The sequence below is a fragment of the Ailuropoda melanoleuca genome, chromosome 2 (assembly GCF_002007445.2).
Source record: "Ailuropoda melanoleuca isolate Jingjing chromosome 2, ASM200744v2, whole genome shotgun sequence".
Lineage (NCBI taxonomy): Eukaryota > Metazoa > Chordata > Mammalia > Carnivora > Ursidae > Ailuropoda > Ailuropoda melanoleuca.
The window spans coordinates 46,443,599-46,469,595 of NC_048219.1; the positions used below are offsets into that span (position 1 = coordinate 46,443,599).

General features: G+C 32.3%; 1 protein-coding gene across 1 annotated transcript in view; it reads right to left on the reverse strand.

Annotated features, from left to right (window-relative positions):
• LRRIQ3 (leucine rich repeats and IQ motif containing 3) overlaps window positions 1-25,997 on the reverse strand; it is a 194,614-nt gene that overhangs the window by 62,115 nt on the left and 106,502 nt on the right. The window contains exon 6 of the mRNA XM_034643783.1: window positions 16,281-16,410. Within this exon, the coding sequence (XP_034499674.1) occupies window positions 16,281-16,410 (130 nt within the window). The remainder of the gene's footprint in view (window positions 1-16,280; window positions 16,411-25,997) is intronic.

Sequence of the window (25,997 nt, forward strand, 5' to 3'; positions counted from 1 at the left end):
TGTTCTGAAATAACTGTAGAGGACTGGCCCATCTTCCAGCTACACTTCCTACAAAGAGTTAAAAAAACACTAATATGATACACACTTTTAGAATTACAATGTCTGTCCGGTATGCCATATCCTTTCTGTATCAATCAAGAAATTTACATGCTTAATTTCTAACACTGAAAAAAATCTCTTAAAATATAAGATAGAATAGACATTCATAAAACATCATGTATCTCTAAAATATCTGACCTACAGCAATATATCATTTTCATAAAGAAAAAAATTGGTTAGGCATTATAAAAAAATGGGAGGGATAATAGGTTTAACTTAAAGATAAAGCAACTATTTATAATAAGCTAATAATTAATAAGACAGAAATTTTGGATAATATTAACAACCAAAGCACTCAGCAGTTGAGCTGCCATGTATAATTTGATTTATTTGACAATATAAATGCAACAATGTAATACCTATCCTTACAAGTTACAGATAAGGCTTTGATCTTCATAATCTTAGAGAAGTTCCACTGAAACATGTAATATCATCCTTACCACTTAATATATTAGCTCTATGAGGGCAGGGTTTTATATGCCTTATTTATTGTTGGATTTTGAATGCCTAGAGCTGATAAAAATAAAATGTAGTAATAACCTGAAATGTAGTAAAAAAGAAGTATAATAATATATTCTCTAAATTTCAAAACCTATTGTAAGGGTGAGAGGAAAGAGGTAAAGCATCTGGACAGTGATCCATTCATTGTTTATAAAGTGGATGCCTCTAGGAAAGGAAAGAAGGCAGGCAATCTAATATAATCCCCATGTCAACAGAAACTCCAGAAAAAACAGACAAATGATAATTTCTAGGAGGAAGAGACCTTATCTATTGAATGCCTTTAGCACGATGGTGCCTGGCTAAAGCATTGCTTATATTAAATAAACCAAGAATCTATGAGGTTACACTCTCCAGAGAATGTCATATAAACTATACAATTCTCTGAAATAAAAAACAGAAATATTTCATAATGTAAACACTTGCCTCTCAGGTTGAGGTAAACCCATAAACCTCACTAAAGATTTCATCTATTTTGCTGAGCCATAGGTGCTTGTTTTTCAGGGGAAGAAAGAACCTGCAAAGCCACCCTTGATGTTCCAGATCTCTCTCTGCTTTATTAAGCCTCTTGATTATTTGTATCCTTGAAATTATTAGTAAAGTTTGACACTGGAATATGATCTCTGATTTGTGTGTCTAATTTGAGAATTAATTCATGTTAAATTGGCTTGTGGATGAAAGAAAGTGAGGATAGCACATAACGTGCATAATCATAAAATCACTCAAATTGAGACATGTTTAAGACTGAGAGACACTATTATTAATAATTATTACACCAGGATAACAGGCACCAACTGAGACTTTCAAGGACAATACTGAGACATATAGTCATGGTATAAATAGCCCTGGGTCCTTCATTCATTAGTGTATTTGTTCTCTGAAAAATAGTTTAAGTTTTGCCACTTTGAAATGTCCTGCTGAGAAAGTGAATGGGGAAATATGGCACCATGTAGGAGTTGCAATGCTCAGTACTATATGAATTATGAATTATTCTGGCTGACCTTATAGTAACAATTTAAAGATCAGAAAAACCGTATCATGACATAATTTTATGCTATTTTTAATTAAACATTTAAAAATTATATAGGATGGCTATGGAAAGCTTGCTTATCCACATTATATTTATATGCATGCATATTAATATTTAAGAATGATATCTTAAAGTTGGGATTATGGTAACAGGTGATATGAATAGCATTCAGACTAATTTATATTCCTTCAGAATCACTGCACATTACACACGTCTCAAAGGAATTTTACGCAGTGCCTAAGGCTTAGGAATTGCTCAAGGTTTGAAGACATAAAAATAAACAAGATGTGTAATTCATGATACCAGAACAATTACCGACCCAAGGCAGACTTTTTCTGGAGATTCTGGAGGCATCATAAAAACTTAGTTGTAAACTAAATTACGTGATTCTTGTTTTTGTAAACTAATTTAAGGACCATGAATAGGGCTTAGTGGACTCATGCACCACTTGAAATTATAAATAAAATGAATGTGGGTTCATATCTGCATTTTGGGGAACAAAGAGACATTAATTATTTTATCATGTTCTTAAATTTCCTCTAATTTGGATTTGTGACCAAAGGAAAAAAAAGAATTAAGAATCAGAGAAATTGTATCTAGGGATAGGTCCTTTTAGTGATGACCCATATTACGAGGCAGTAATTGCTCATATTCATGCTCTGGTTAATGAAGGCACTTCTGGCCTAGTAGGAGCTCGATGCCTATTAGCAGACTGTACCACTTTGAAAAATATTAACCTGTAGACATTCATTCAAATTCTCTTTACCTTAAAAGGAGAGAAGAGTAATTAATTGCCTATCTGCTTTTTACCAAACTTTCTTTCCCCTACTTAACAACCTATATTTTGTAAACTTTCTGATATCCAGGATTAACTTTAGGAATAATGTTTTGATTATTCAAATACTAATTACAATATTCCTTTGTATATCATATATCGATGATCAATTTTAAAATTATAAATATAATAAGATATTCATAATACTAAAAATGTCTTTGGACCATAATTTAAAAATTCTGTTATTCAGAAGGTTAATTTCTTTCTTTCAGTGTCTTGAGATTATTATGAACATGAAGGCCATAGATTGTAAAACTCCCCCAAAAAGTAAAACTTGCTAATGTCTTCACTTCATTACTTCCATTCACTTTTAACCTATGCCAGCATGGTTCCTGTCTCTGCCACTTTGTTGAACTTGGTCTTTGTCAAATTATGACTTCCCATGTTCAAATTCAATAAACACTGTCTATTCTTTTATTTGAAGACTTTTCGGCTAGTATTTAATACAGCTGAATAGTCTATTCTTTTTATTTTAAATTAATTTTATCAAATTAGTATATGTATACATATTAAGTATACATATTCAGATACCAAAGAGAAACAATTTAAAAGCTTCTAACAGGTGGGGTGGCATCCAGGTGGCTCACTAGGTTAAGCATCCAACTCTTGGTTTCGGCTCAGGTCATGATCTCAGGGCCATGAGATCTAGTCTCACATTGGCTCTGTGCTCAGTCAATAAACAAACCTTAAAAAAAATAAAAAATAAATAAAAATGAAAGCTTTTAAAGGAAAAAGAATTAAATGACATCAAACTTCTCAACAGCAATAATGAATGCAAGAAAACAATAAAATAATATTTTTTTAATATTGAAAGAAAATAATTTTGAACATAGACTGAAATTTTGCCAACTAATTGTTCAAATGTGATGGTAAATATAGTCCTTGGGATAAAAGGTTAAAAAAGGTATTCTACTATCGCTTCACATTAACGCTTCTGAAGGAAAGTGAGGTGAAATGAGATGAGAAATGAATCTAGGAGATGTTGCAAATGATACAGAAAGTAACATTGCATAACTTGGTAAGATTTGCTTTTTCTTAAAAAAAAAAAACCTAAAAGCTAAAACCAAATAAACGGAAGGAGTATATACATGATGATATCATTATAACCTAGATGATAGTAGGAGTGGATCCTGGACAAGAAAAATGATATTAGACAATAGACAAAACATAAATATGGTCCATAGATAAGTTAATAGTATTATCAATGTCAACTTCCTAGCTTTAATAATTGTACAATGATAATATAAGATGATACCATTTATGGAACGGGTAAGGGTATTCAGGAATAGTGTGTAACTTCTGTACCTTTTTTTAATAATTTGAAATTATTTGAAATTGAAAAATCAAAGAGGAGGAAATATAGATACCAATTTTGAAAAAACAAGAAAAAAGAAAACAAAGGGCAGAACTGGAAAAAAAAAAGACAGAAACAGGCCCAACTCTCTTAATAAAAGTAAAAATATAAATGGACTAAATAAACTGGTCCAGCTATTTTTCTATTTTCATGATGAACATATAAAGCAAAAAGTCAAAAGTAAAAGGATGGAAAAACATATTAGAAAAAGTTTAACTAAAATATAGCTGGTGCAGCTATACTAATATCAGACAAAATTGAGCATGAGAAGAAGCATTATTAGAGATAAAGCAAGTAAATACATAATGATAAACAGTTCAACTCACCAAGAATATATACTAATTATAATCATATAGGTAGTTAATAAAATTACCTCAAAATGCAGAAAACAAAATTTGATAGAATTCAGGAGAAGCCAATGAATCTACAATTATAGCGGAATATTTCAATAGCTTCCCTTAATTCTTAGTTAAGTAGACAAAGGGAAAATCAACAACAATAGATTATTGTACTCTGTTCAAAAATGGAATATTTGAATAACAATGAAAAGTTTGATCTAATGGACTTATGCATTATCATATGTAGGTTTTAACAAACCCCAAAGAATAGGTAGAAGCCAGGATGGAAAATAATTCTCCTTATGACAATCATTAAAGTTAAAAGAGGTTGCTTCTTATGGGACTGTCACAGCACTCTTACCCACTCAGTACTCCCAGCATTGCTCATCTTTCAATTTAGAGGAAATGAGTCCAGAAACTGTATGCATCTCAAACACAGTGTTATTACTTAATAGTAACTAAATGGTAGAAAGAGGAGACTGCCAAACTTCATAATCTTCCAAAATAAGGTATGCTGAGCCCATTTTTAAGTATGATCAGAGAAAAAAATTATACTAATTATTCTAAAAGGAAAAATTTTATATTGAAGGAAGGAGAGCTATTTCTCATCCTTTATGAGGAAATAGGATGGAACAGGAAAAGATATTTCTCATGCTTTATGAATTTATATATGCTATAATGTAAAACATCATCAAATGGATTAGCATAATCCTAAATAGAAAAATCCAATGATTGAAAAGAAACAGAAAATATTACTCAATAAAAAAATTGAAAGCATTTTTTTATCCCGAATTGATAAAAATTCATGCCCCCCCTCCCCGGTGAAATCTTTCTAAGAACATCAATACAATTTCTGGCTGCTTTTTAAATTAACCATTTTATTAAAGCAAGTGCAAGGTAATTGGTTATGATTAAAAAGAAAGAAATATAGGAAAATGTTATTTTTACTCTATTTCTTTAATTATAATGATTTTAGATAAATAAGATACTCTTCAATTTCTATAGCTTTTTTACACATCAGAAATATTAAAAATAAGTGGAAAATAATAGAATTTTATGTAAAATGGGTGGTTCCATAATATTTGGAATAACACAGGAATGAGAGATTTCATTAAATTTCATAGATTCAGATAGATTAGATTAGATTATTAATCTAAAACAACCATATTCCCATGCACATAATTTAATTATTACATAGTGAAACATTTACAGTTCTCAGGAGGCATCGTTGTGAAACAGAATGGACTCTAGACTTTGAGGAAACAGAACCTAGAAATAGTTCCAGCCCTGTCACTTTTAGATTGCGTGACCTCAGATAAGTTATTGTGGCCCTTTAAACTCACTTTCCTCATTGTAAAACATTAATAATAAATTAAATTGTTACAATATGATATTATCTAGCACTGGGATGGCCAAGACATTTTAATTTTTACAATACATTGGTTGTGACTGCATAAAATATTCACTTGAGAGGGAAATCAATCAGGACTCAGTATGATTTATGAATGATGCTTTCTAAGTGTTCAGTCACCCTTTGCCTGGAACAGGATAGGTGTCCCAAAACTCCCTATTTCCTCCTTCTCTTGTTCCAACTTTTCCCTCCTTATAAAATACGGCTCAATTTAAAGTCAGCTCAATTTAAAGTATCAATATAGACTTCAGATTAAACAGAAAGTTTTAAAAAACTTAAACACATTTTTTTGCTCCCTCTTTGCACCCCAGTACCATGATCAAAAAGGAAAATTAAAAAGAAAAATTTAAAGACAATGAGAAAGAAAGCATCAGTGACACCAAAAATCATCTGGAAGCTAGAAGCACATGGATGAAAGGTAACTGACGACCAGCCACTATGAAGTTGAATATTAAGGGTTGATGTAGACAAGCAAAGAAGAAAGCCGATTCACAATGCAGAGCACTAAAAAAGGTGGGGAATTTGAAACATGGTTTAAAAATTCTTTGAAAAACATAATTAGATCAACAGATCCTTTGTCAACCACACATAACCAGGTGACTTTTATCCATTTGCTCTTAAAGGAGACTAAAGATTCACCCTCTGGAGAAGTTAAAACAGAAAAATTATGGACTCAAGGGCACTAGGTACAGCTAAGGATGCAGAGGCAGGATGGCTTTAAGTTGGAAGATGAAATGAAAGGCCTCATACTGTAATGTTGAGAACAACAGCAGTCGCTCACATATCAGAGGCAAAGTATTGGAAGAGTCTTCTGAAGAAACCCCATATTACAGGTCCCTGAATAAAGAGACTGGACCCCACTAAATAATCCTAAATTAATGCTTACACGTCAATAAAACCCAGCCACATTTATGAACAGAGTTTCCAAGTAGCATTTCAGAACCTTAATCTTAAATATGAGCAAACAAACAAGGATTAGCAGCATTTTTCACAAAAGCTGTTAAAAAGAAAGTAACTTAGGGGAATAGGAGAATATACCATGGAGAAGAACCAACCACACACACACAAAAATTATATGATATTAATACCCTCCGAGATGTAGAGAAGATATTGCATCTATGAATCCAAAATATCAGTATTTTTAGAAATTTGATTACATAGTTAAAAAAAAAAAGTAGAGGATAAAATTAAGTAAATACCCCAGAAAAGAGAACAAATATAAAAGAGATGGGGAAATAAGGGTTAAGTAGTAAGAAAGTTAGACAATCAGTCCAAGGGGGTCCACCTGAATAATAGGAGTCATAGAAAGAGACTACACAATGGAGAAAATGATGAAATAAATACGAGAATAATGTATCAGCAAGATGACAGACAAGGCTCACATCCTTATTCTCCCTTGGAAACATCAAATAAATAACTACAGATTGACTAACATAACTTTAAAGGAGCTCTAGAAATGAATAAAAGATTTACAGCAACTAGGTAAACACCCATATAAGAAAAAGTCACAATCAAAACAGTAACAAATTTTGTGGCATTTCTAGTTGCCCTTCCCTACCTTCTCCCCAGTGTGGTGTAGCACAGTCTGGAAGAAGCAGCCCATTTTTAGTTTCTCTCCCTTAGGATGGAAAGCACAGAATAAAACTTGCTTGGAATGTTCAAGTTTGTTTCTGGGCTCCTAAAGGACTGGTTTGTCTCTCACCTGACTCAAATCCTCAGGAGAGGAATGGCAATATAGTTTAGATATCAGGTTGAAAACCACTAAAGGCAGTAATGATACATAAAACTGCAGGGGAATTGCAGATCCACAGACTCCTGGGAGAAAACTGAGGACAGAGAAATGGAAAAGAAAATCTAAGTTCCCAAAATGAAACCGGGGAGAGTCTCTGAGAAATTAAGGCATTTATAGGAACCTGGGGAAAATTGAAAGAAAAGAAAACCATACACACACTGACCCAGAGGGGATGTCTGCCCAGAAAAGACCTAAGGAGATGTTAAGCCGTTACCCTAAGCTGATCTCAAGGCTTAGGGGTTGGCTAAATAGTGAAAGTCTTCCATGCAAGTCAGCAAAGATTCAAAGAAGTAGCTATTTTACAAATGTCCAATTTTCAACAATCACAAAACAGAGAAAACAAATAGGGAAACGAGGTCCATTTAAAGAAACTAAATCCCCAAAAACTGTCCCTGAACATACATATCAAACTAACTAGATAAAAACTTTATTTATTTTTAAATTTTTATTTTAATTCCAGTATAGTTAACATATTGTGTTATATTAGATTCAGGTGTACACTATAGTGATTCAACAATTTTATACATTATTTGGTGTTCATCAAGATAAGTACTCTTTTTTTAAAGATTTATTTATTTGTTTTAGAGAGAGAGAGAGAACAAGGTGGGGAGGGGCAGAAGAAGAGGAGAGTGTGTCTTAAGCGGACTCCACACTGAGCACTGAGCCAAATGCAGGGCTCTATCTCACTACCCTGAGATCAAGTCCTGAGCTGAAACCAAGAGTTGAACGCTTTAACCAACTGTGTGACCCAGGCGCCCCAAGATAAGTACTCTTAACCCCCTTCATCTATTCCATTCATCCTCCAGCCCACCTCTCCTCTGGTAACCATCAGTTTGTTCTCTATAGATAAGTCTGCTTTTTGGTTTGTCTCTTTCCTCTTTTTTTGTTGTTCATGTGTTTTGTTTCTTAAATTCCACAAATGAGTGAAAGCATATGGTATTTGTCTTTGCTTATTTTGCTTAGCATTATTCTCTCTACCATCATCCACACTGTTGCAAATGGCAAGATTTCATTCTTTTTTATGGCTAAGTAATATTCCACGGTATGTATATTTGTATATATACGTATCTTCTTTATCCATTTATCTTGGGCTACTTCCATAATTTGGTTACTTCCATAATTTCATTATTGAAAATAATGCTGCAATAAACATACGGGTGCATATACATTTCACATTAGTGCTTTCATATTCTTTGGGTAAATGTCCAATAGCAGAATTATTGGATAATATGATAGTTTTATTTTTAATTTTTTGAGGAACCTCCACACTGTTTTCTACAGTGGCTGCACCAGTTTGCATTCCTACCAACAGTGCATGAGGGTTCCTTTTTCTCTATATCCTCCCCAACCTTTTGTTGTTTCTTGTGTTGTTGATTTTAGCCATGCTGACAGGTGTGATGTGATACCTCACTGTGGTTTTGATTTGCAGTTCCCAGATGATTAGTGATGTTGAACATCTTTTCATGTTAGACAAAAACTTTATAACAACTGTTTTAAATACACTCAAAGAGACAAAGAAAAACATGGGCAAATAATGAAAAGAAATAAGGAAAACAATATATAACCAAAATAAGAATATCAATAAAGAGACAGAAATTATTTAAAAGAATTAAACAAATTTTGGATCAGAAAAATAAAATAATTGAATTGAAAAACTCACGAGCAGTTCAACAGTACAAGTAAAAAAAAGAAAAAAGTCAGCAAAATTAAAGATGATCTTTTGAAATAATAGAGTCTGGGGAGCAAAAAGAAAAGAGAATGAAGAAAAGTGAACAGGGAATAAGGAACTTATGGCATACTACCAAATGGATCAAAATATGCATTTTGGGAGTCCCAGGAGACGAGAGTAAGGAACAGATATGTTATTTGAAGAAATAATCGCTGAACCTCCCAAATTTGAGGAAACACATACATTTACAAATCAAAGCAGCTCTATAAATGCCAAGTAGGATAAGCAAAATGAGACCCACATTGAGAGACATTATAAAGAAACTGTCAAAAGACAAAGACAAAGAAAGAATCTTGAAGGCAACAAGAGAAAAGTGATTTATTACATACAAGGGGTTTTCAATAATTTGCAGATATATCAGCAGAAACTTTGCATGCCAGAAGGCAGTAGGAGGATATTTTTTTAAATGTTGAAATTAAAACGAAAAAACCTTTCAACTGAGAATTCTATATTTAGTAAACCTCTGTGATAATTAACTTTATATGGTAACTTGGTTAAACCATGGTACCCAGATATCTGGCCAAACATTATTCTAGATGTGTTTATAAAGTTATATTTTAGATGAGATCAGCATTCAAACCAGTAGACCTTGAGTAGAGACAAATAAGGGCATTATATAATAAAAGGGTCAATTCACTAAGAAGATGGAGTAATTATAAACACACATCGACCAAAAATCAGAGCAACAAAATAAATAATACAAACATTGACAGACTGAAGACAAATAAACATTTCTACAATAATAGTAGTAGACTTCAATACCTCATTTTCAACATTGGATAGAACAACCAGAGACAAGATCAGTAAGTAAGCAGAGGACGTGAACAACATTATAGACAAATTGGACCTAATAGACATATACAAAACACTACCAACAATAGCAGAATACACATTTTTTCTCAAGTACACATGGAACATTATGTAGGATATGCGATATTTTAGTCCATAAAACAAATCTTAATAAATTTAAAAATACTGAAACTACTCCAAGTATATTTTCTGATCAAAATGGCATGAAAATAAAAATCAATAACATAAGGAAAACTGAAAAATTCACAAATATGTAGAAATTAAAATGGCACACTCTTAAATAGCCAATGAGGCAAAAAGAGAAGTCACAATGGAAATTATAAACTATCTTGAGACAAATGAAAATAAAATAGAATATACTAAAATTTCTGGGGTACAGCAAATTCAGTGTTAAGAGGCAAGTGTACGGGTTATAAATGATTACATTATAAAAGAAGAACAGTATCAAATAAACAGCTTAACTTTAAACTTTATGGAACTGGAAAAAGAATAAACTAAATTAAGCTAGGAGAAGAAAGAAAATAATAAACATCAGAGAGGAGATAAACAAAGTAAGTTATAAAAACAACAGAGAAAATCAATGACACAAGGTTTGGTTCTTCAAAAATATAAACAAAATTGATAAAACTTCAGCTAGAAAGATAAGAAAAAAAGAGATGTCTCAAAAAACTAAAATCTGAAGTGAAAAGGGGTACATTATTATGATTTTACAAAAATAAAAAGGGTTATAAAAATACTGTGAATAAATGTATAAAAATAAATTGTATAACTTAGATGAAATAGACAAATTCCTAGAAATACACAACCTACTAACACTGAATCATGAATAAATAGAAAGTCTGAATAGATCTATAACTCATAAGGAGATTGAATCAGTAATAAAAACCTTCCCAACACATAAAGTAAAAGATAAATGACTTCACTGGGCAAGAAGTAAAAACAATCCTTCTCAAACTCCTCCAAAAAATTGAAAATGAGAGAATACTTCCTTACTCCTATGAGGCTACATTCTCTTGATACTAAAGCCATACAAACAAACTATAAGAAAAGAAAACCAATATCCATTATGAATACTGTGTAAAAATCCTCAAGAAACTATTAACAAACTCAATTAAGCAGCATATTAAAAAGATTGTATACCAGGATTAAGGGGATTTATTCCTAGAATGCAAGAAGTGATACAACATATGACAATCAATCAATGTAATATACATTAATAGAATGAAGGAAAAACAACATGACCATCTCAATCAATTTAGAAAAAAAATATTTTGACAAAAATTCAAAACCCTTTAATGATAAAAACACGAAAAAAAAAGAATTGAAAGAAACCACCTCCATCTAATAAAAGTCATATAAGAAAAAAAAAACCCACATAGCTAACATCTTATTAAATGTGTAAAACACTTATTTTTTTTTCTAACATCAGGAATAAGACAGATGCCCACTTTTGCACTTGCATTTAATATAGTACTAGAAGTCCTAACCAGACCTTTAGGCAAGAAAAAGAACTAAAAGACATGAAAATTGGAAAGAAAGAAGGAAAATTATTTCTGTTGATAGGAACATGATCTTACACGTAGAAAATACATCACACACACACACACACACACACCTGTTAGAATTAATAGAAAAATTCAACAAAGTTATAGGATATAAAACCAACATACAAACATCATTTGTGTTTCTATATATAAACAATGAGGGATCCAAAAAAGGAAATTAAGAAAACAATTTAATTTATAATAGTATCAAGAAGAATAAAATACTTAGAATAAACTTAACTAAGGGTGTGAAAGACTGAAACCCATGATATGTTGCTGAAAGAAATTAACAGAAATAAATGGAAAAACGACCTATGTTTGGACTACAAGACTTAATATTGTTAAACTACTACTCAATTTTTAGTAATCTACAAGTTCAATGTACTCCTTATAAAAATCCCAATGGCATTTTAGCAGAAATAGAAAAATCCATCCTAAAATTCATATAAAATTTCAAGGGAACCCAAAGAGCCAAAACAATCCCAAAAAAGAAGAAAATTGTAGTTCTCACACCTCATCATTTTCAAACTTATTACAAAACTGTAGTAATCACAATAGTGTGGGTCTGATATAAAAACAGACATATAGACAAATGGAATAGAATAGAAGCCCAGAAGTAAATGCTTGCATATAGTATCAAATGATTCTCAAAATGAATATCAAGATGATTTAATACGGAAAGGATAGATAGTCTTTTCAACAAATGGTGCTCAAGGATGCCTGGGTGGCTCAGTTGGGTAAGTGTCCGACTCTTGATTTTGTCTCAGATCATGACCTCAGGGTTGTTAAGATTGAGCCCCACATCTGGCTCTGCACTGTGCGTGGAGCCTGCTTAAGATTCTCTCTCCGCCTCCCTCTTCCCCTCCCTCCTCCAGGCACATGCCCTCTTTCTCTCTCTCAAAAAACAAAAAACAAAAAAGTGATGCTCAAAAAACTGGATTCCATGTGCAAAAAGGTAAAGTTGGATTATTACTTTACACAACAAACAAAAATTTAACCCCAAATAGATTAAAAACTTTTGTGCATCAAAGGGCACTATCAACAAAGTAAAAAGGCAACCCATAGAATAGGAGAATATATTTGCAAATCATACATTTATACAAGATTGAGATCTAGAATATATAAATAAATCCTGCAATTCAAGAGCAACAAAAAAGCAAACACTACAATAGGAAATGGACAACAAATGACTTAAATAAATATTTCTACAAAGAAGATATACATATGGCCAGTAAGCACATGAAAATATGCTCAGTGTCACTAATCATTAGGGAAATGCAAAAAAAAAAGCACAATGGGATATGACCTCACACCAATTAGGATGGATACCATTAAAAAAAAGAAGAAAAGAAAATAACAAGTGTTAGGATGTGTAGAAATTAGAACCCTTGTGGACTGTTGCTGGGGATGTAGAATGGTACAGCTGCTGTAGCAAACAGTATGATGATTCTTCAAAACTTTTAATGTTTAAAAAAATGTTTAATGTTTAAAATCATATGATAAAACTATCATATGATCCAGCAATGCCACTTCTGGCTATACACTCAAAATAACTGAAAGCAGGGTCTCAAAGAGATATCTATACACCCATGTTCATAGCAGCATCATTCACAATAGCTAAAATATAGAAGCCACCCAAGTGTTGGTTTGGATAAATAAAACATACAGTTGACTCTTGAAAAATACAGGGATTAGGGGCACTACACCTTTGCACAGTTGAAGGTCCATGTATAACTTTTGGCTTCCCAGAAACTTAACTACTAATGGCTTACCACTGGATCAAAAGTCTTACTGATAACATAACATAAATAGTCAGTTAACACATATTTTGTATGTTATATGTATTATATACTGTATGTTATATGTATTATATACTGTATGCTTACAGTAAAGTAAGCTAGAAAAAATGTTATTAAGAAAATCATAAGGAAGAGAAAACATATTTACAGTACTAGTATTTATAAAAAATAAATCTGCGTAAGTGAGCCTGCACAGTTCAAGGCTATGTTGTAAAGGTTGACTGCAATGAAATATGTATTATTAAATCTTAAAAAGGAAAAATAAATGTGACATGCTTCCACATAAATCAACTTTAAAGACATTGTACTAAATAAAATAAGCCAGTCACAAAAGGACAAATATTGTATGATTCTACTAATATGAAATATCTAGAGTAATCAAATTCTAGGGAGAAATGGAATAGTGGTTTCAGAAGTTGGGGGTGGGGGAGGATTGGGAGTTAATGTGTAATGGGCACACGTTTCAACTGAAGAACGAAGATGAAGAGGTTCCACAGATGGATGGTCATGATGGCTGCACAATATAAACATACTTAATGTACAGTTAAAAATGCTTAAAATGGTTAAGTTTTATGTTATATATATTACCATAAAAATATAAGAGAAATACCCGGAACTGATATATATAAATTTTCAGATTGAATAACTACAATAAATTGAATAGAAAAATACAGCTAATCAAGCAAATATTTATGAGACAAATCACTGTGAAATTGCAGAATACCTGGTATAAAAAGAAAATGCTAGAAGTTTCCAGTCAGAAGGGAAAAACAATAGACAGACATTCATATATATTAGACTGAGAACTAAATGGCAATGGACTTCTCCATAAGGAAACACTGGAAGTTAGATGATAAACCAATTCTGAAAAAATTCTGAAAGAAGCTCTAGGTAGTCAAATCATCAACCAAATATGAGTGTAGCATAATGATATATTTAGGCTTTCAAGGTTTTAAAAAATTTACCTCCTATATATAATTTCTCAGTCAACTAATAGAGAAGGCACTGTACTAAAATAAGAAAATAAACCAAGTCAGACCAAGATACAGAATTCTGGAACTTAGATTCCCTACATAGCATGGAGACAAATGAATTCTCAGGATCACAGTTGAAGAGATGTACACCAAGATGGATAATCTAAGAGCAGGTTTAGAGAGTAAACAGTCCTAATTAAATCAGTAAAATGAAAGGCCCAAGCAGAAATATCATGGAAAAAAAATATATGTGTGTGGGTGTGCTTGGGGAGAGTGGTGGTTTGAATGGTATGAGATTTTCAAACAAGGTTTCAAAAAAATAGTATTAAAAAAGCAAACATATCCTGATGTATTGTGTGGCTCAGTTGTGAACAATATGTACACAGCCATAACAATTAAAACAGTAAATATTGATTAACCCCCAAATAGTGGTGATAAAATTCTATAGGGAGAATAGAGGAGGGGATACATAAGTGTGTATATTATGGAGGATTTATAAGATAATTAAATTTCCATCTTTCACAGTGGAAATTTGTAAATAATATCTAAAACTAAAAAAAAGACATTTTAGCAGAATAAGCATGTTACTTGGAAATATAAAAGTAAACAGCAGAAGAGTTAGTTAAAATTATTAAATAATATTGTCTTGGGGTATCAGGAAGATTAAGTGTAGAGGTATGGTGCATGGAACCACTATTTTTCCATCATTTCATTTTTGTTTATGAATCTAGGAGTTAAATAACTGGATATAAATAAAATTACTTTTAAATAACAATGTAGAGCTTTATGAAATGTATATACAGTACATGAAACTAACGGATAATTGATGAAATAACAAAAGCTACTGACAAATAAGGAACCGGTAGAGATAGACAAAGTATGACGGTTCATATATAAAGAAAATATAAGGGGATAAAGACACCATCGTGAGTTTTTTAAAAAAGAAAGATTTGAATATTTAAGAATTAAAAGGTTAGAAAAAGAGAAATGAGGCGGTGTTCAATGGGCATAAAGTTTCAGTCATACAAGATAAAAAAGTTCTAGAGATTTGCTGTGCAACATTATGACCGTGGTTAACAATACTGCATTATGCACCTAAAGGTCTGTAAGAGGGTAGGTGTCAGGGTAAGTGTTTTTATAACAATAATTTTAAAAGGATTAAGAGAAAACCTTGAGAAAATTGATAATTAGGGGCGCCTGGGTGGCTCAGTGTTAAGCGTCTACTCGGCTCAGGGCGTGATCCCAGAGTCCTGGGATCCAGCCCCATATCAGGCTCCTCCGCTGGGAGCCTGCTTCTTCTTCTCCCACTCCCCCTGCCTGTTTCCTCTCTCACTGGCTGTCTCTCTCTCTCTGTCAAATAAATAAATAAAAATCCTTAAAAAAAGAAAAAAAAAGAGGAAAAAAAAGAAAATTGATAATTATTTCAAATAATTTCAAATTATTTCAATAATTATTTCAGATAATTTCAAATAATTCAAAGAAAATTGATAATTATTTCAAATAATTTCAAAAAATGATTATATGATTTTTCTGTGAAAGAGGTAAAAAATGCCATTGATCATACGTAAAAATTTATCAGAAAAAATTCTGCAGAAACAAAAAACAAGTATACATTTGATAAACAAAATCTTATTAACATAAGATGAAATGTATTTTTATTGACAAAACAATTATGTTCAAAGCCTGAAGGAAATTTAATATCATTAGTTAACTGAAATTATTTATATTAATTAATCTGATACTTGACAGATTTCCTGAAAGAGGAACCATGCTGACAAAGCCATAAAGCAACAAAGCTATCAATTCAATATGGTTCCTGCTAACACCTATTTCCCTTAATTCCCACCTTATGCTCAAAATCCAGTCATTGATATCCATGAAACAACTTATTGAATATGTACATTTATAAAATATTAAATGAGATATGGATATTTTAACTAGACATCTCAACATATATTTCACAGTATCTTATATTTATAGTTCTAAATTAACATGCCCAATTTCTAATGAATTTACTGTTCATCAAAATATGTTCATACATATAACTTAAAAATTCATATAACTAACCTTTTTGAATGAGATGTCTTGTTTTTTTTGATTTTATACCAATTTCTTTTGGTTTTGATTCATACATAATAGAAGAAACATGTTTTCTCTGTTCTCCAGAATTTTTTAAATAAACAGGAGAATGTATACTCTGTGGAAACAAAATAAAAGCAATGACAACCATAATGTCTGTTATACACATTTTAGAGTTCTCAAAGAACCATCACATTTATTATACACTACCATGATTGATTTTTTTTTAAAAAAATACCAAGAAAAATCTGTGAGATGGCAGAGTTAGGAAAAAGCTATAAAGAGCTCCATTGTGTATGATTTTAATAAACTGTCCTTCTACTAAGAGTTAATTATATACTTTGGACCATACTTGAAGGGAGATTGAGGGGAAAAGGGACCTGTCAGGAGGGTGCCATGACCAAACCAAACCAAACAAAACAAAACAAAAATCACCGGGGAAGAAAAATAAGGAATAAACAAAGAGAAGCAAGATGGTGTTGCCCAGAAAGCCAAAGAAAGGTTTAGGTTAAGAAAGGGTAGACAAAACTATTTTACAGAATACTAGAAAAGATAGTAACATAGAAAGAAGGAGAAATGGGACCAGAATTATCACAACTCTTATAAGTACAAATGGATCTGGTAAGGAATAACAAGTAGAATATTGAAAAGGAACTTGGTGGAGAGTTGGGTGCACTATCAGATATAAGCTATATAATGTCTGTAAATTGGCTGGGAATGTTTTAATAAAAATTTTAATAATCAATAAATAATTTAATAATTAATTTAATAATGTTTTAATAATCTAATAAAAATAACAATAACGTGTTTTCTGCCTTTGTCTTCACAGTCTATCCAGCATGGTACAAAGGATCCATCAGGTCAACAGGAACCCAGGCTCTTTCAAAATTTATCATCTCTGTCTTACCCTCTATATGGTTTCTATCCTCAAGGTTTACTCATGAGTCAAGATAGGTACTAGAGCTCTACACACCATGTCAGTATTTCAGTCAACAAGATGGAGGAAAAGGGTAAAATGACAAAAGTGCACAGGCCATGTGTCTTAAGGTACTTTTCCAGAGGTCCTTCCAGTAACTTCTGTTTATATCTCATTGGCCACTCTTAGTGACAAAGGGACAGCCTTTTTGGTAGGTACTTTGCTGCCTGGAGTAAAATTTGGGGTTTCTTACCAAGAAAGAAGAAAAGGGCAGATATTGGTAGGCTACCACGGTATATCACAGAGAAAAACTGAGAATTTTGGGAGGTGATACACATTTTTATTTTGAGAAACACTCCCAGGATATTATGCTTTTTCTTGTTGAGTTCCACTGGCCTAAATTCTGAAGACTCACAAATATGTATCTTCAATAGTATTCCTTTCTGAGGTGTTTGCTTTTTATGTAGTACTCATTAATAACTATGAGCTGTGCTCTTTCACCCTGGAAAATCTCACATACATCTCATATTCAATTGAATTTAAGTCCTATCTTTCCCCCAACCTATTATAACTTATTTCTGGTTATGGTGAGTAGCACCACCTTCGTCCAAGAAGTGGAGAGTCACATAAACTCTCTAATATGTTATAGCAGATAGGATTTTGAAATACAAGACTTATCGTTGTATTTCCTCTACCTTGACCTGCCCATTTGTCCAAACCTCCTTTATTCTACAACTTAGGAGAGACACTTGGATATATGTCCTGGTGTCCTATATTTACAATTTTTCTGCCCAAATTCCTATAATGCACAAAACAGATGTATTTAACTAAATATCCTTGAGTTTCTTTAAATTTTATATGTGATATTCTCTAATTTATTGAAAACAATTTGTCTTTATGCGATGACTCATTGTGAAAGAATTTTAATGCTCATGATAGGTACTAGGTATTATGTAGCCCTGGAATGAATCTCAGTTATTTTTCTTTACTCAAAATCCTTCACTAGTCAATTCTTACATAATTTCTTTCCATTCTTTGCATGACAAAAACACCAGTTTTTGCTAGAAAGACAAATAAGCAGTTACTTCTGAGCTTATACATTCTCTTTATATTAAATTTTTTTCTAAAGTTTGTCAAGATTAATTATAATAACACAATATTAACACATTATCAAAATATAACATTATTTTAAATAATATTGCTTCTATTTTCATTTGGGCTCAGTTCTTTCTATTAAACAAAGTATGACAAAACTAATGTAGACCACTGTTCTGCAATCAAATATTTAACAAACAATTCTAAATGTTTTTTCAACCCCAAATTCACCTATCAGTCCTCTTCAATTAGTCCTCTGCATCATCATTCTTATGTTTTCTTACTTCTATACATTTTGCTTTATTTTTATAACTACTGTCTCTCTCTACAAACAGTGCAATTCATCATACATTAAAAATCATCCCAAATTCTATTTCAACCATAGAAATGGACCCTTTAGAATGTAAGGTATGTGCAGCAATCTGTTTCTACTAATACAAATTCCTTTGCCTTCCCCTGAAAGAATAAGGGAAATTTTTAAAATAAGTGTGTACCTGTCAAATATGAGTATACAACCTCTATCACAAATAAAATTAATTTATAGAATCATGAAATTTAAAAATTAGATATTGAAAGGGAGCCTCAGTAGCTCAGTCAGTTAAGAGTCTGCTTTCAGCTCAGGTCATGGTCCCAGGGTCCTGGGATGGAGCCCTGCTCAGCAGGGAGCCTGCTTCTCCCTCTCCCTCTGCCTCCAGCTCCCCATGTTTGTGCTCCCTCTCTCTCTCTCTGTCAAATAAATGAATAAAATCTTTAAAAAAATTAGATATTGAAAATTTACATTTGTAATATGTTATTCTATTTAAAAATTAAATGCACGGCTAGTTAGTTCCTTTCAGAAATATATTTTCTTTCATTCTACCACTTATCCTTTTTCACACATCCACATGCCATTCCTTGTCATCACTTGGCTTTTATAAAAGAAGAATCTACTAGAGAAAGAAGAATCCATGAGAAAGCTTGCATATATGACAGTGAGCATCTAAAGCCCTAAGTGAACTGAGACTTACACAAGCTACCAAGGTAAAGAAACTGGGCTTCTCTGTGTACATAGTACAAGAAGGAAAAGAAAGAATGTGCCCACTTACTGATATTCAAAATCATGGAGAAGAAAAGTTATCAGAAGACTGAGGATAATCTAATAAATATCTTGTTCTCAGTAATAGAAAGTATATTCTATTAACTGAAGTACCTTAAGCCTAACACTGTTCCTCAATAATTTTAGAAAATAGTTTTAGGGATGTTTGTTAGCATTTAGAAGAGGAAGCAATATAAGTTAACAAGTGAATACATCAGATATAATTTCATTTTTAACAGGGTCAAAATTAATTCAGGTTCAAACATCCTCAACATGATAAACCTTAATTTCAGTAATATGTTCAGATAAATGTTTTCAGAACTTTGGAAAAACAATATCATTAGATGGAGATTAGAGATGTTGAGTCACCACATGAAAAAGAGTAAGGATTCATAAAATGATGCAACCTGAAGTGAGATCTCTAATGTCATAAGCAGACTTGTTCTTAGCCCTATCATGATCAATATTTATACAAAAGATTTGAATAATAAAAAGGAAATGTTTATGACATTTTTAGGTGAGGTGGCAAAAGAACAAAATCAGTTAACTCGAGACAGAAATTTTAAATATTTTCAATAGACTGAAGCAATCAATCAAATTAAACAGATGAAGTGTAATAAAAATAAATATTATAGTTGGGCAAAATGCATTTAATCACTACGATACATAATGTAATTCAAAATCATGAGTGATAAGAGGATACAATATTGTATTTAAGAGTAAATTAAGAGTCCATTGTATGATGACCTTATGCTATATTAAGCATTTTATCTAGAATGAAGAAAATCACACAATCTTACCATATTAATTTCTGATCGGAACCATAGCTGAAGCACTATATCAGGTCAGGGCAACATATTTTCAGATGAGGACAGATAATCTGGAATGTGCAAAGAGAGCAGCCTATCTACTGAATTATTTTTAAAGTAAGCCCTATATAAATAAGCCATATTTACATCCAGGGTAGAAAAGAGGCAACAAAGAAAGATTCAGACATCTTACCTCCCTCAATTACCATCTCCCTCATCTTATAAAATGATAGCATTCTCTTGTTCAAACCACAAAAACTTAGAATTTGTTCTCTATTTTATCCTCTTTTCTGAAACCCTGTATCTAAGCCATCAGCAAATCTTGACAATTCTACTTCCTAAATGTATTTCAAATCTGTCTACTTCTCTTCATTTTGTTTATTACTTCTCTAGTAAGCTATAGTCACCCTTTCCAACCACAAATGGCCTTGTGTTGGCTTCTGCTTTCACCCTCGTTCCTATAAGATTCAGTTACATTTATCAAAGATAAATCTGATGTGTATGTTTAGCTTTACATCTCCTGATAGCTGTCAAGGTGCCCAGTCCTTACTATGAGCTGGAAAAGCCAGCAAAATATGGCCCTGGGCCACATAGCCAAATTCATTTCATGCTACCCTTGACTTTATTCATTACACTCCTACAACACTGGATTTCATTCAGTTCTTCAAACCCAAGTCAAAACAATCTACTTCATAAAGCTCTTTGCTTTATCTAGAACACACTCCTACACTTTTCATGGCTAGCTTCTCATCATTTGGGTCTTAATTTTTATCTCTTCAGAAAAACATTCTATGACAATCATATGAGAATTAGGACTCCTATTATCTATCTCAGCAACCTATTTATTTTATTTAAAACATTTATCACAGATTTGCTTGGATTACAACTTGGTTTTTGCTTTTTGGTTTTTTCCTAGAATCTATCTAGTTCACCAGGGCAGGGACTTTGCTTGTCTTCCTTACTCAGTGCCAAGAATGGCCTCTGGCACTCAGCAAATATTCAATAATTATATGCTGATGTGTAATGAATAGTAGCAAAGACAAGTACTAAAAGGAATGAGTAGAGGTTTAGGAACTTTGGTCCAACATACTATAAAGTGAAACTCCCTTTTGGAATGAGTCCAACCAGACATAATTTAAAGATCAATTCCTGGGATGCCTGGGTGGCTCAGTCAGTTAAGCGTCTGCCTTCAGCTCAGGTCATGATCCTAGGGTTCTGGGATCTAGCCCTGCATCCCGCTCCTTGCTCAGCGGGGAGCCTGCTTCTCTCTCTGTCTGCTGCTCCCCCTGCTTGTGTTCACTCGCTCTCACTCTCTCTCTGGCAAATAAATAAAATCTTTAAAAAAAAATAAAGATAAATTCCTAGCTTGCATTTTTTTAAACAACTCTATCCCAAGTAACACTTTCCAGCATTCTCTCTTTTAATACTGAAATCTCCATACTGTCCAAAGCTTTTTACTTAGCAACTCTTTTACAACTCTCTCATCCCCTTCTTCATCATGTACATCAACTTAAACTCTTAATTTTCTAGAGTCTCTTCTACTTTACCACTCCTCAATATGTTACACATACGGAAAACATAAACATAACCTTCTGGTAAGAATAATTACACATCTATTTGGGCACATCTCTCTACCTGTTCTGTTGCTCTACATCACAGTAAGCCAGAGAACCAAAATGGCAATGAAAGAGCTCTCCTTTGATGGCAGCGAGTAGAGAAGCAAAGGAAAAATAATCTATAATAGCTACAAAAGCAGGGAGAGACATGTGTGTATGAATAAATCCCATCTAATCATAAGAAAAAAATTCTCAGAACATTACTGAAAATTGGAATAGATTAACTGAGGTGCTATGGAGCTACCTATAATTGACAATTAAATAAGTATGTGGTTTGTAAACTATCAGATGGATGATTGAATCAGATATTTATTCTCCCCAAGAGAGATGATAATTTACCATTTAAAAGTTGAGGAGTGGTGACAGTGGTAACAATTTTCTCTACTTTCTAGAACAAGGGTAAATATTTTATACTAAACTCTCTGTCTCTGAAAATCAAGATTCATTTTCAATCCTTAATGGTTTGAGTTTCCCAAATTAGCCTAGTTAGAATTCTAAAGACTGTAGTTTTGTTTTCACATACATACTATGCAAATCAGAGCCCTTTAACTTTAAAGCAAATTATAATTCTTTAACCAAATCAGATTAACAGAGACTCATTGTTATATTATCTATTCCTATACTACTTATACTATAATTGACCAAGCATTTGCTTTGTCTACGCTACATATGGTCATTGTAAGTAGGCTCCATTTCAAGGATGATCCTCAAAACCTCTTTAGAATCATTAGACCTTTGGTACCCTACCACCTGTTTTCTGTTGTTTTTGTTCCCTTTCCTCTTCCCAGCTAAGACATCATCTTTAAAAGTGTTAATCCAAATCTTAGGTTTTCCATATTATACTCAAAGGAATAACTTTAGGCATATGCTAAAACCCAAACTAAAAAAGTTGCCCTTTTTTTGTCTGATTGAAAACTGTTGACACTCCTATTTGGCTACATAGCCTCTCATTAACTTTAGCAAGAAGTTCTTTCAACATAGGAGAGGCTAATATACACAGATGCACTTCTGGCAGGTGCCACTTGAACTCCGCTTTCAAGACTAAGCGCTGGTTAACAGGAAAAAAAAAAAAGAACATGGAGAAAGGGGAATGATTTAAAATAAAGTTCTATGAGAAAAATTACTTTTTAAAATATTCCCCTAGAAGCAACTGTCAGGTTTAACTGCTATTTGAAAAATTGCTATTATCTTGTGTTTGTTCCCAATCTTACTTTATCTTAACAAAGACGACTAGAAATGATAATACTCTGGATACATGAGGAAGAGAATTCACAATGGATGACCTGGATAAACAAATACAGGACACATAGTAGATACAGAAAAAAGTGTGACATTTCTCTTCTAAACAAAAAGTTGCCCTGGGAAATGAAGGTGACTGAATATTATATTTTGCTGCAAATGTACATTTAAAGAACACATGGGGGAAAAAAGCATAATAGAAAGGTATGCTCCCTCAGTTAAAGAATGGCTAAGGTCTAAGGTCCATCATTATCAAGATTAGAGGTGCCAATGTGTAAATTACCGAGGCCCACTCAGTCTGCTAACATTATTGTGGATACTTGCTAGTAGCAGTTGTCAAACCCAGTAAAAAGAGATGCTGCAAACTTCCATAAAGATTTTAGAATAGGTTATAATTCCAAGTTGAGAGGACATGGTGCTAGTTCATTAATAATAATGATTGGTATTAGGTAAAGTAAGTAAAGGGCATGAAAAATTTTACAGTATACAGATTTATGTTTCTTCAAAAATCCCTCCAAAAATTTACTTCCTTTATTATTATTTACATGACAGTGCAATTCTATTCAAAGTCCTACTTTTTACTAATATATTGATTATACTGTCTAATAGCCAATGTATTATATAGTAATAATTAAGAATAATTCTGTATCTGGCTTACCTAAAGACCACATTTTTAAAAGTGTGTAACTCTACAAATATTATTTTGTTTATAACTTTCAGAGTACTTATTATGTTCTACCTTATATCATACTTAAGTACATTTCTCACCCCTAGAAGAAATTATTCTCTCTGAGGACTGGGTCTGTGGTTTACTTATCTCCATATCCCTGCACCACTTTGATTGGATTCTTCAACCTCTGTTGCAGTATCAACTCACAAATAACAAAAAAGGATTGAGAAATTTGATTAGTTTATTCAACAAATACATATTGAGTGCCAACTACATCCATGGTACCATGCTAGGCATCAGTACAAAGTTATTATTTTGTGAATACTTAAATTCTAGACTTTCTGAAATATTTCATAATTTAATGATTAATACTCTATGTAGATATGGAACACATAAAAAGCAAGATAAAGACATTCAAAGTGAGAAAAACTTTGTTTCCAATTAAATATGATTTGATTAAACTGAAACTGAGGATATCCACAGAGAGAAAAAGAAAGATACAGAGAGGGAGAGAGAGAGATAGTTGAGAACACAGGCTTAATGGCTTACTACTAAATAATTCCTAATAAGAACCTGCATTTTATTAAACCTCATGTGTTAACTTAATTGGTTACAATATTTTTAAATCAGTAAATCTAATCATTTTGAAATGAAAAGAGACAGGGTATATATTAGCAATATAAGTTAATACTGCTTAAGTAATCACCAAATGAGACAAGTTCATATGGTGGTGTAAAATTTAATGATGGCCAACAAAACAGAATTTTCTAAAGAAAAGAAAAAAAAAACACAAACTTTTCCTTACTAGTATCAAATATAGCTCAAGAGTCTATATTTCTATGTGTATTTAACAATGCCCACACTTATCAAAAAAGAAAAAAGAACAGATAGGGACTGCCAACATTTTACTGATGTTTAGGTTGCTGTCCTTTACCCTAAATATCTTAAGCAAATCCAGCATTTTAGAGAGTGTATATGTTTTAAATTAGGGTTTAGAATCTGAGGAAGTGGTTATATTTCTCTCTCTCTCTCTCTCTCTCTCTCTCTCTCACACACACACACACACACCCAAAAAGCCCTCAATAAATTAACAGAGTAACCATATGCATAATTATGTTTCTAAGTAAAGCATATTATAACCAACTTAAATATGCTTTATACATACATATTGATAAAATATCAAATTGACTCAATAATGATTACTTGGGTAATATTTTCTAAAACTGAGGTTTTAGCCTCCTGCAACTGGGAGTAATATACTCATTTGGGAGTTTATAGAGTATTAGTAAATGTTGCTTCACATAAGCTTTTATTACAATAGTAAGGACTAAAATGACTGTTTCAAATGCAGTTTAATTATTCTCCTTCCTTTTGAATGCTACATATGTGCTAGGAACTGCAGGGGAGAGAGAGTGAGAGTGTGTGAGCTGACTCGGTAAGTGCTATCACTGACCCTGGTTAGCCAACGTAAAGTTCTATAGCCCCAGCACAAATCTCAGTCTGCCTGACTTTAGAGTATTCAGCACAACTTCTTTAACAACCTCGACCCCACTGCTCTTATTGGAAATATTTCAGCCATGGTCCAGAGTTTATTATTTACATGAGGTCCAATATTCCTGTGGCTGACTAAAAGGACTCAAAACTGTAGCCACCAAAACTTTCAAAGGTACAAACAGGCTTATTTTAGGTTCATAAGCTATTAGAGTAGCTATTGCCAGAATATTTATATTTCATTAAACAACAACTAAAATTTAAAGAAATGCCTGCAATTTACTGAGTCCCTCCAGGTTTTCCAGGTGAATATTGTCGTTAAACACCTGTGCTTAGATGGAATATCTCTAAAACTATCCTAAATAGACCAGAGAACAGCAGTGTGATTTAATAGTTAATATTTTCCAAGTCATGGTGCTTAAATTTGTTTTAAGAAAATTCAATGTCAATTTATAGATGACTCATAAAACACTAATTTTTGTCATTCAAGGCACAGACCAATATTGAAATACATTGAAATAGCCACTCTCTCTTACCTTGAACAAATAAAAATTCATTCTAAGTAAGTGGTAAAGAATGGTCATTTTATTGATTTTCTTATCTTTTTTATTAGAAAAAGATGGACAGCTTGAAAAGTTCTGAATTATCAGTCTTTGTAAAGCAAAATTTTTTGGATGGCAAGATTCACTGGTTTTAAAAATGGTAATATTAACTTTCTTGTATGAGGAAGTAAATAATTTCATGATCATTTTAATGCAAGTTTCAAATTGCTAAAATATGCTGGTTTGGATGAA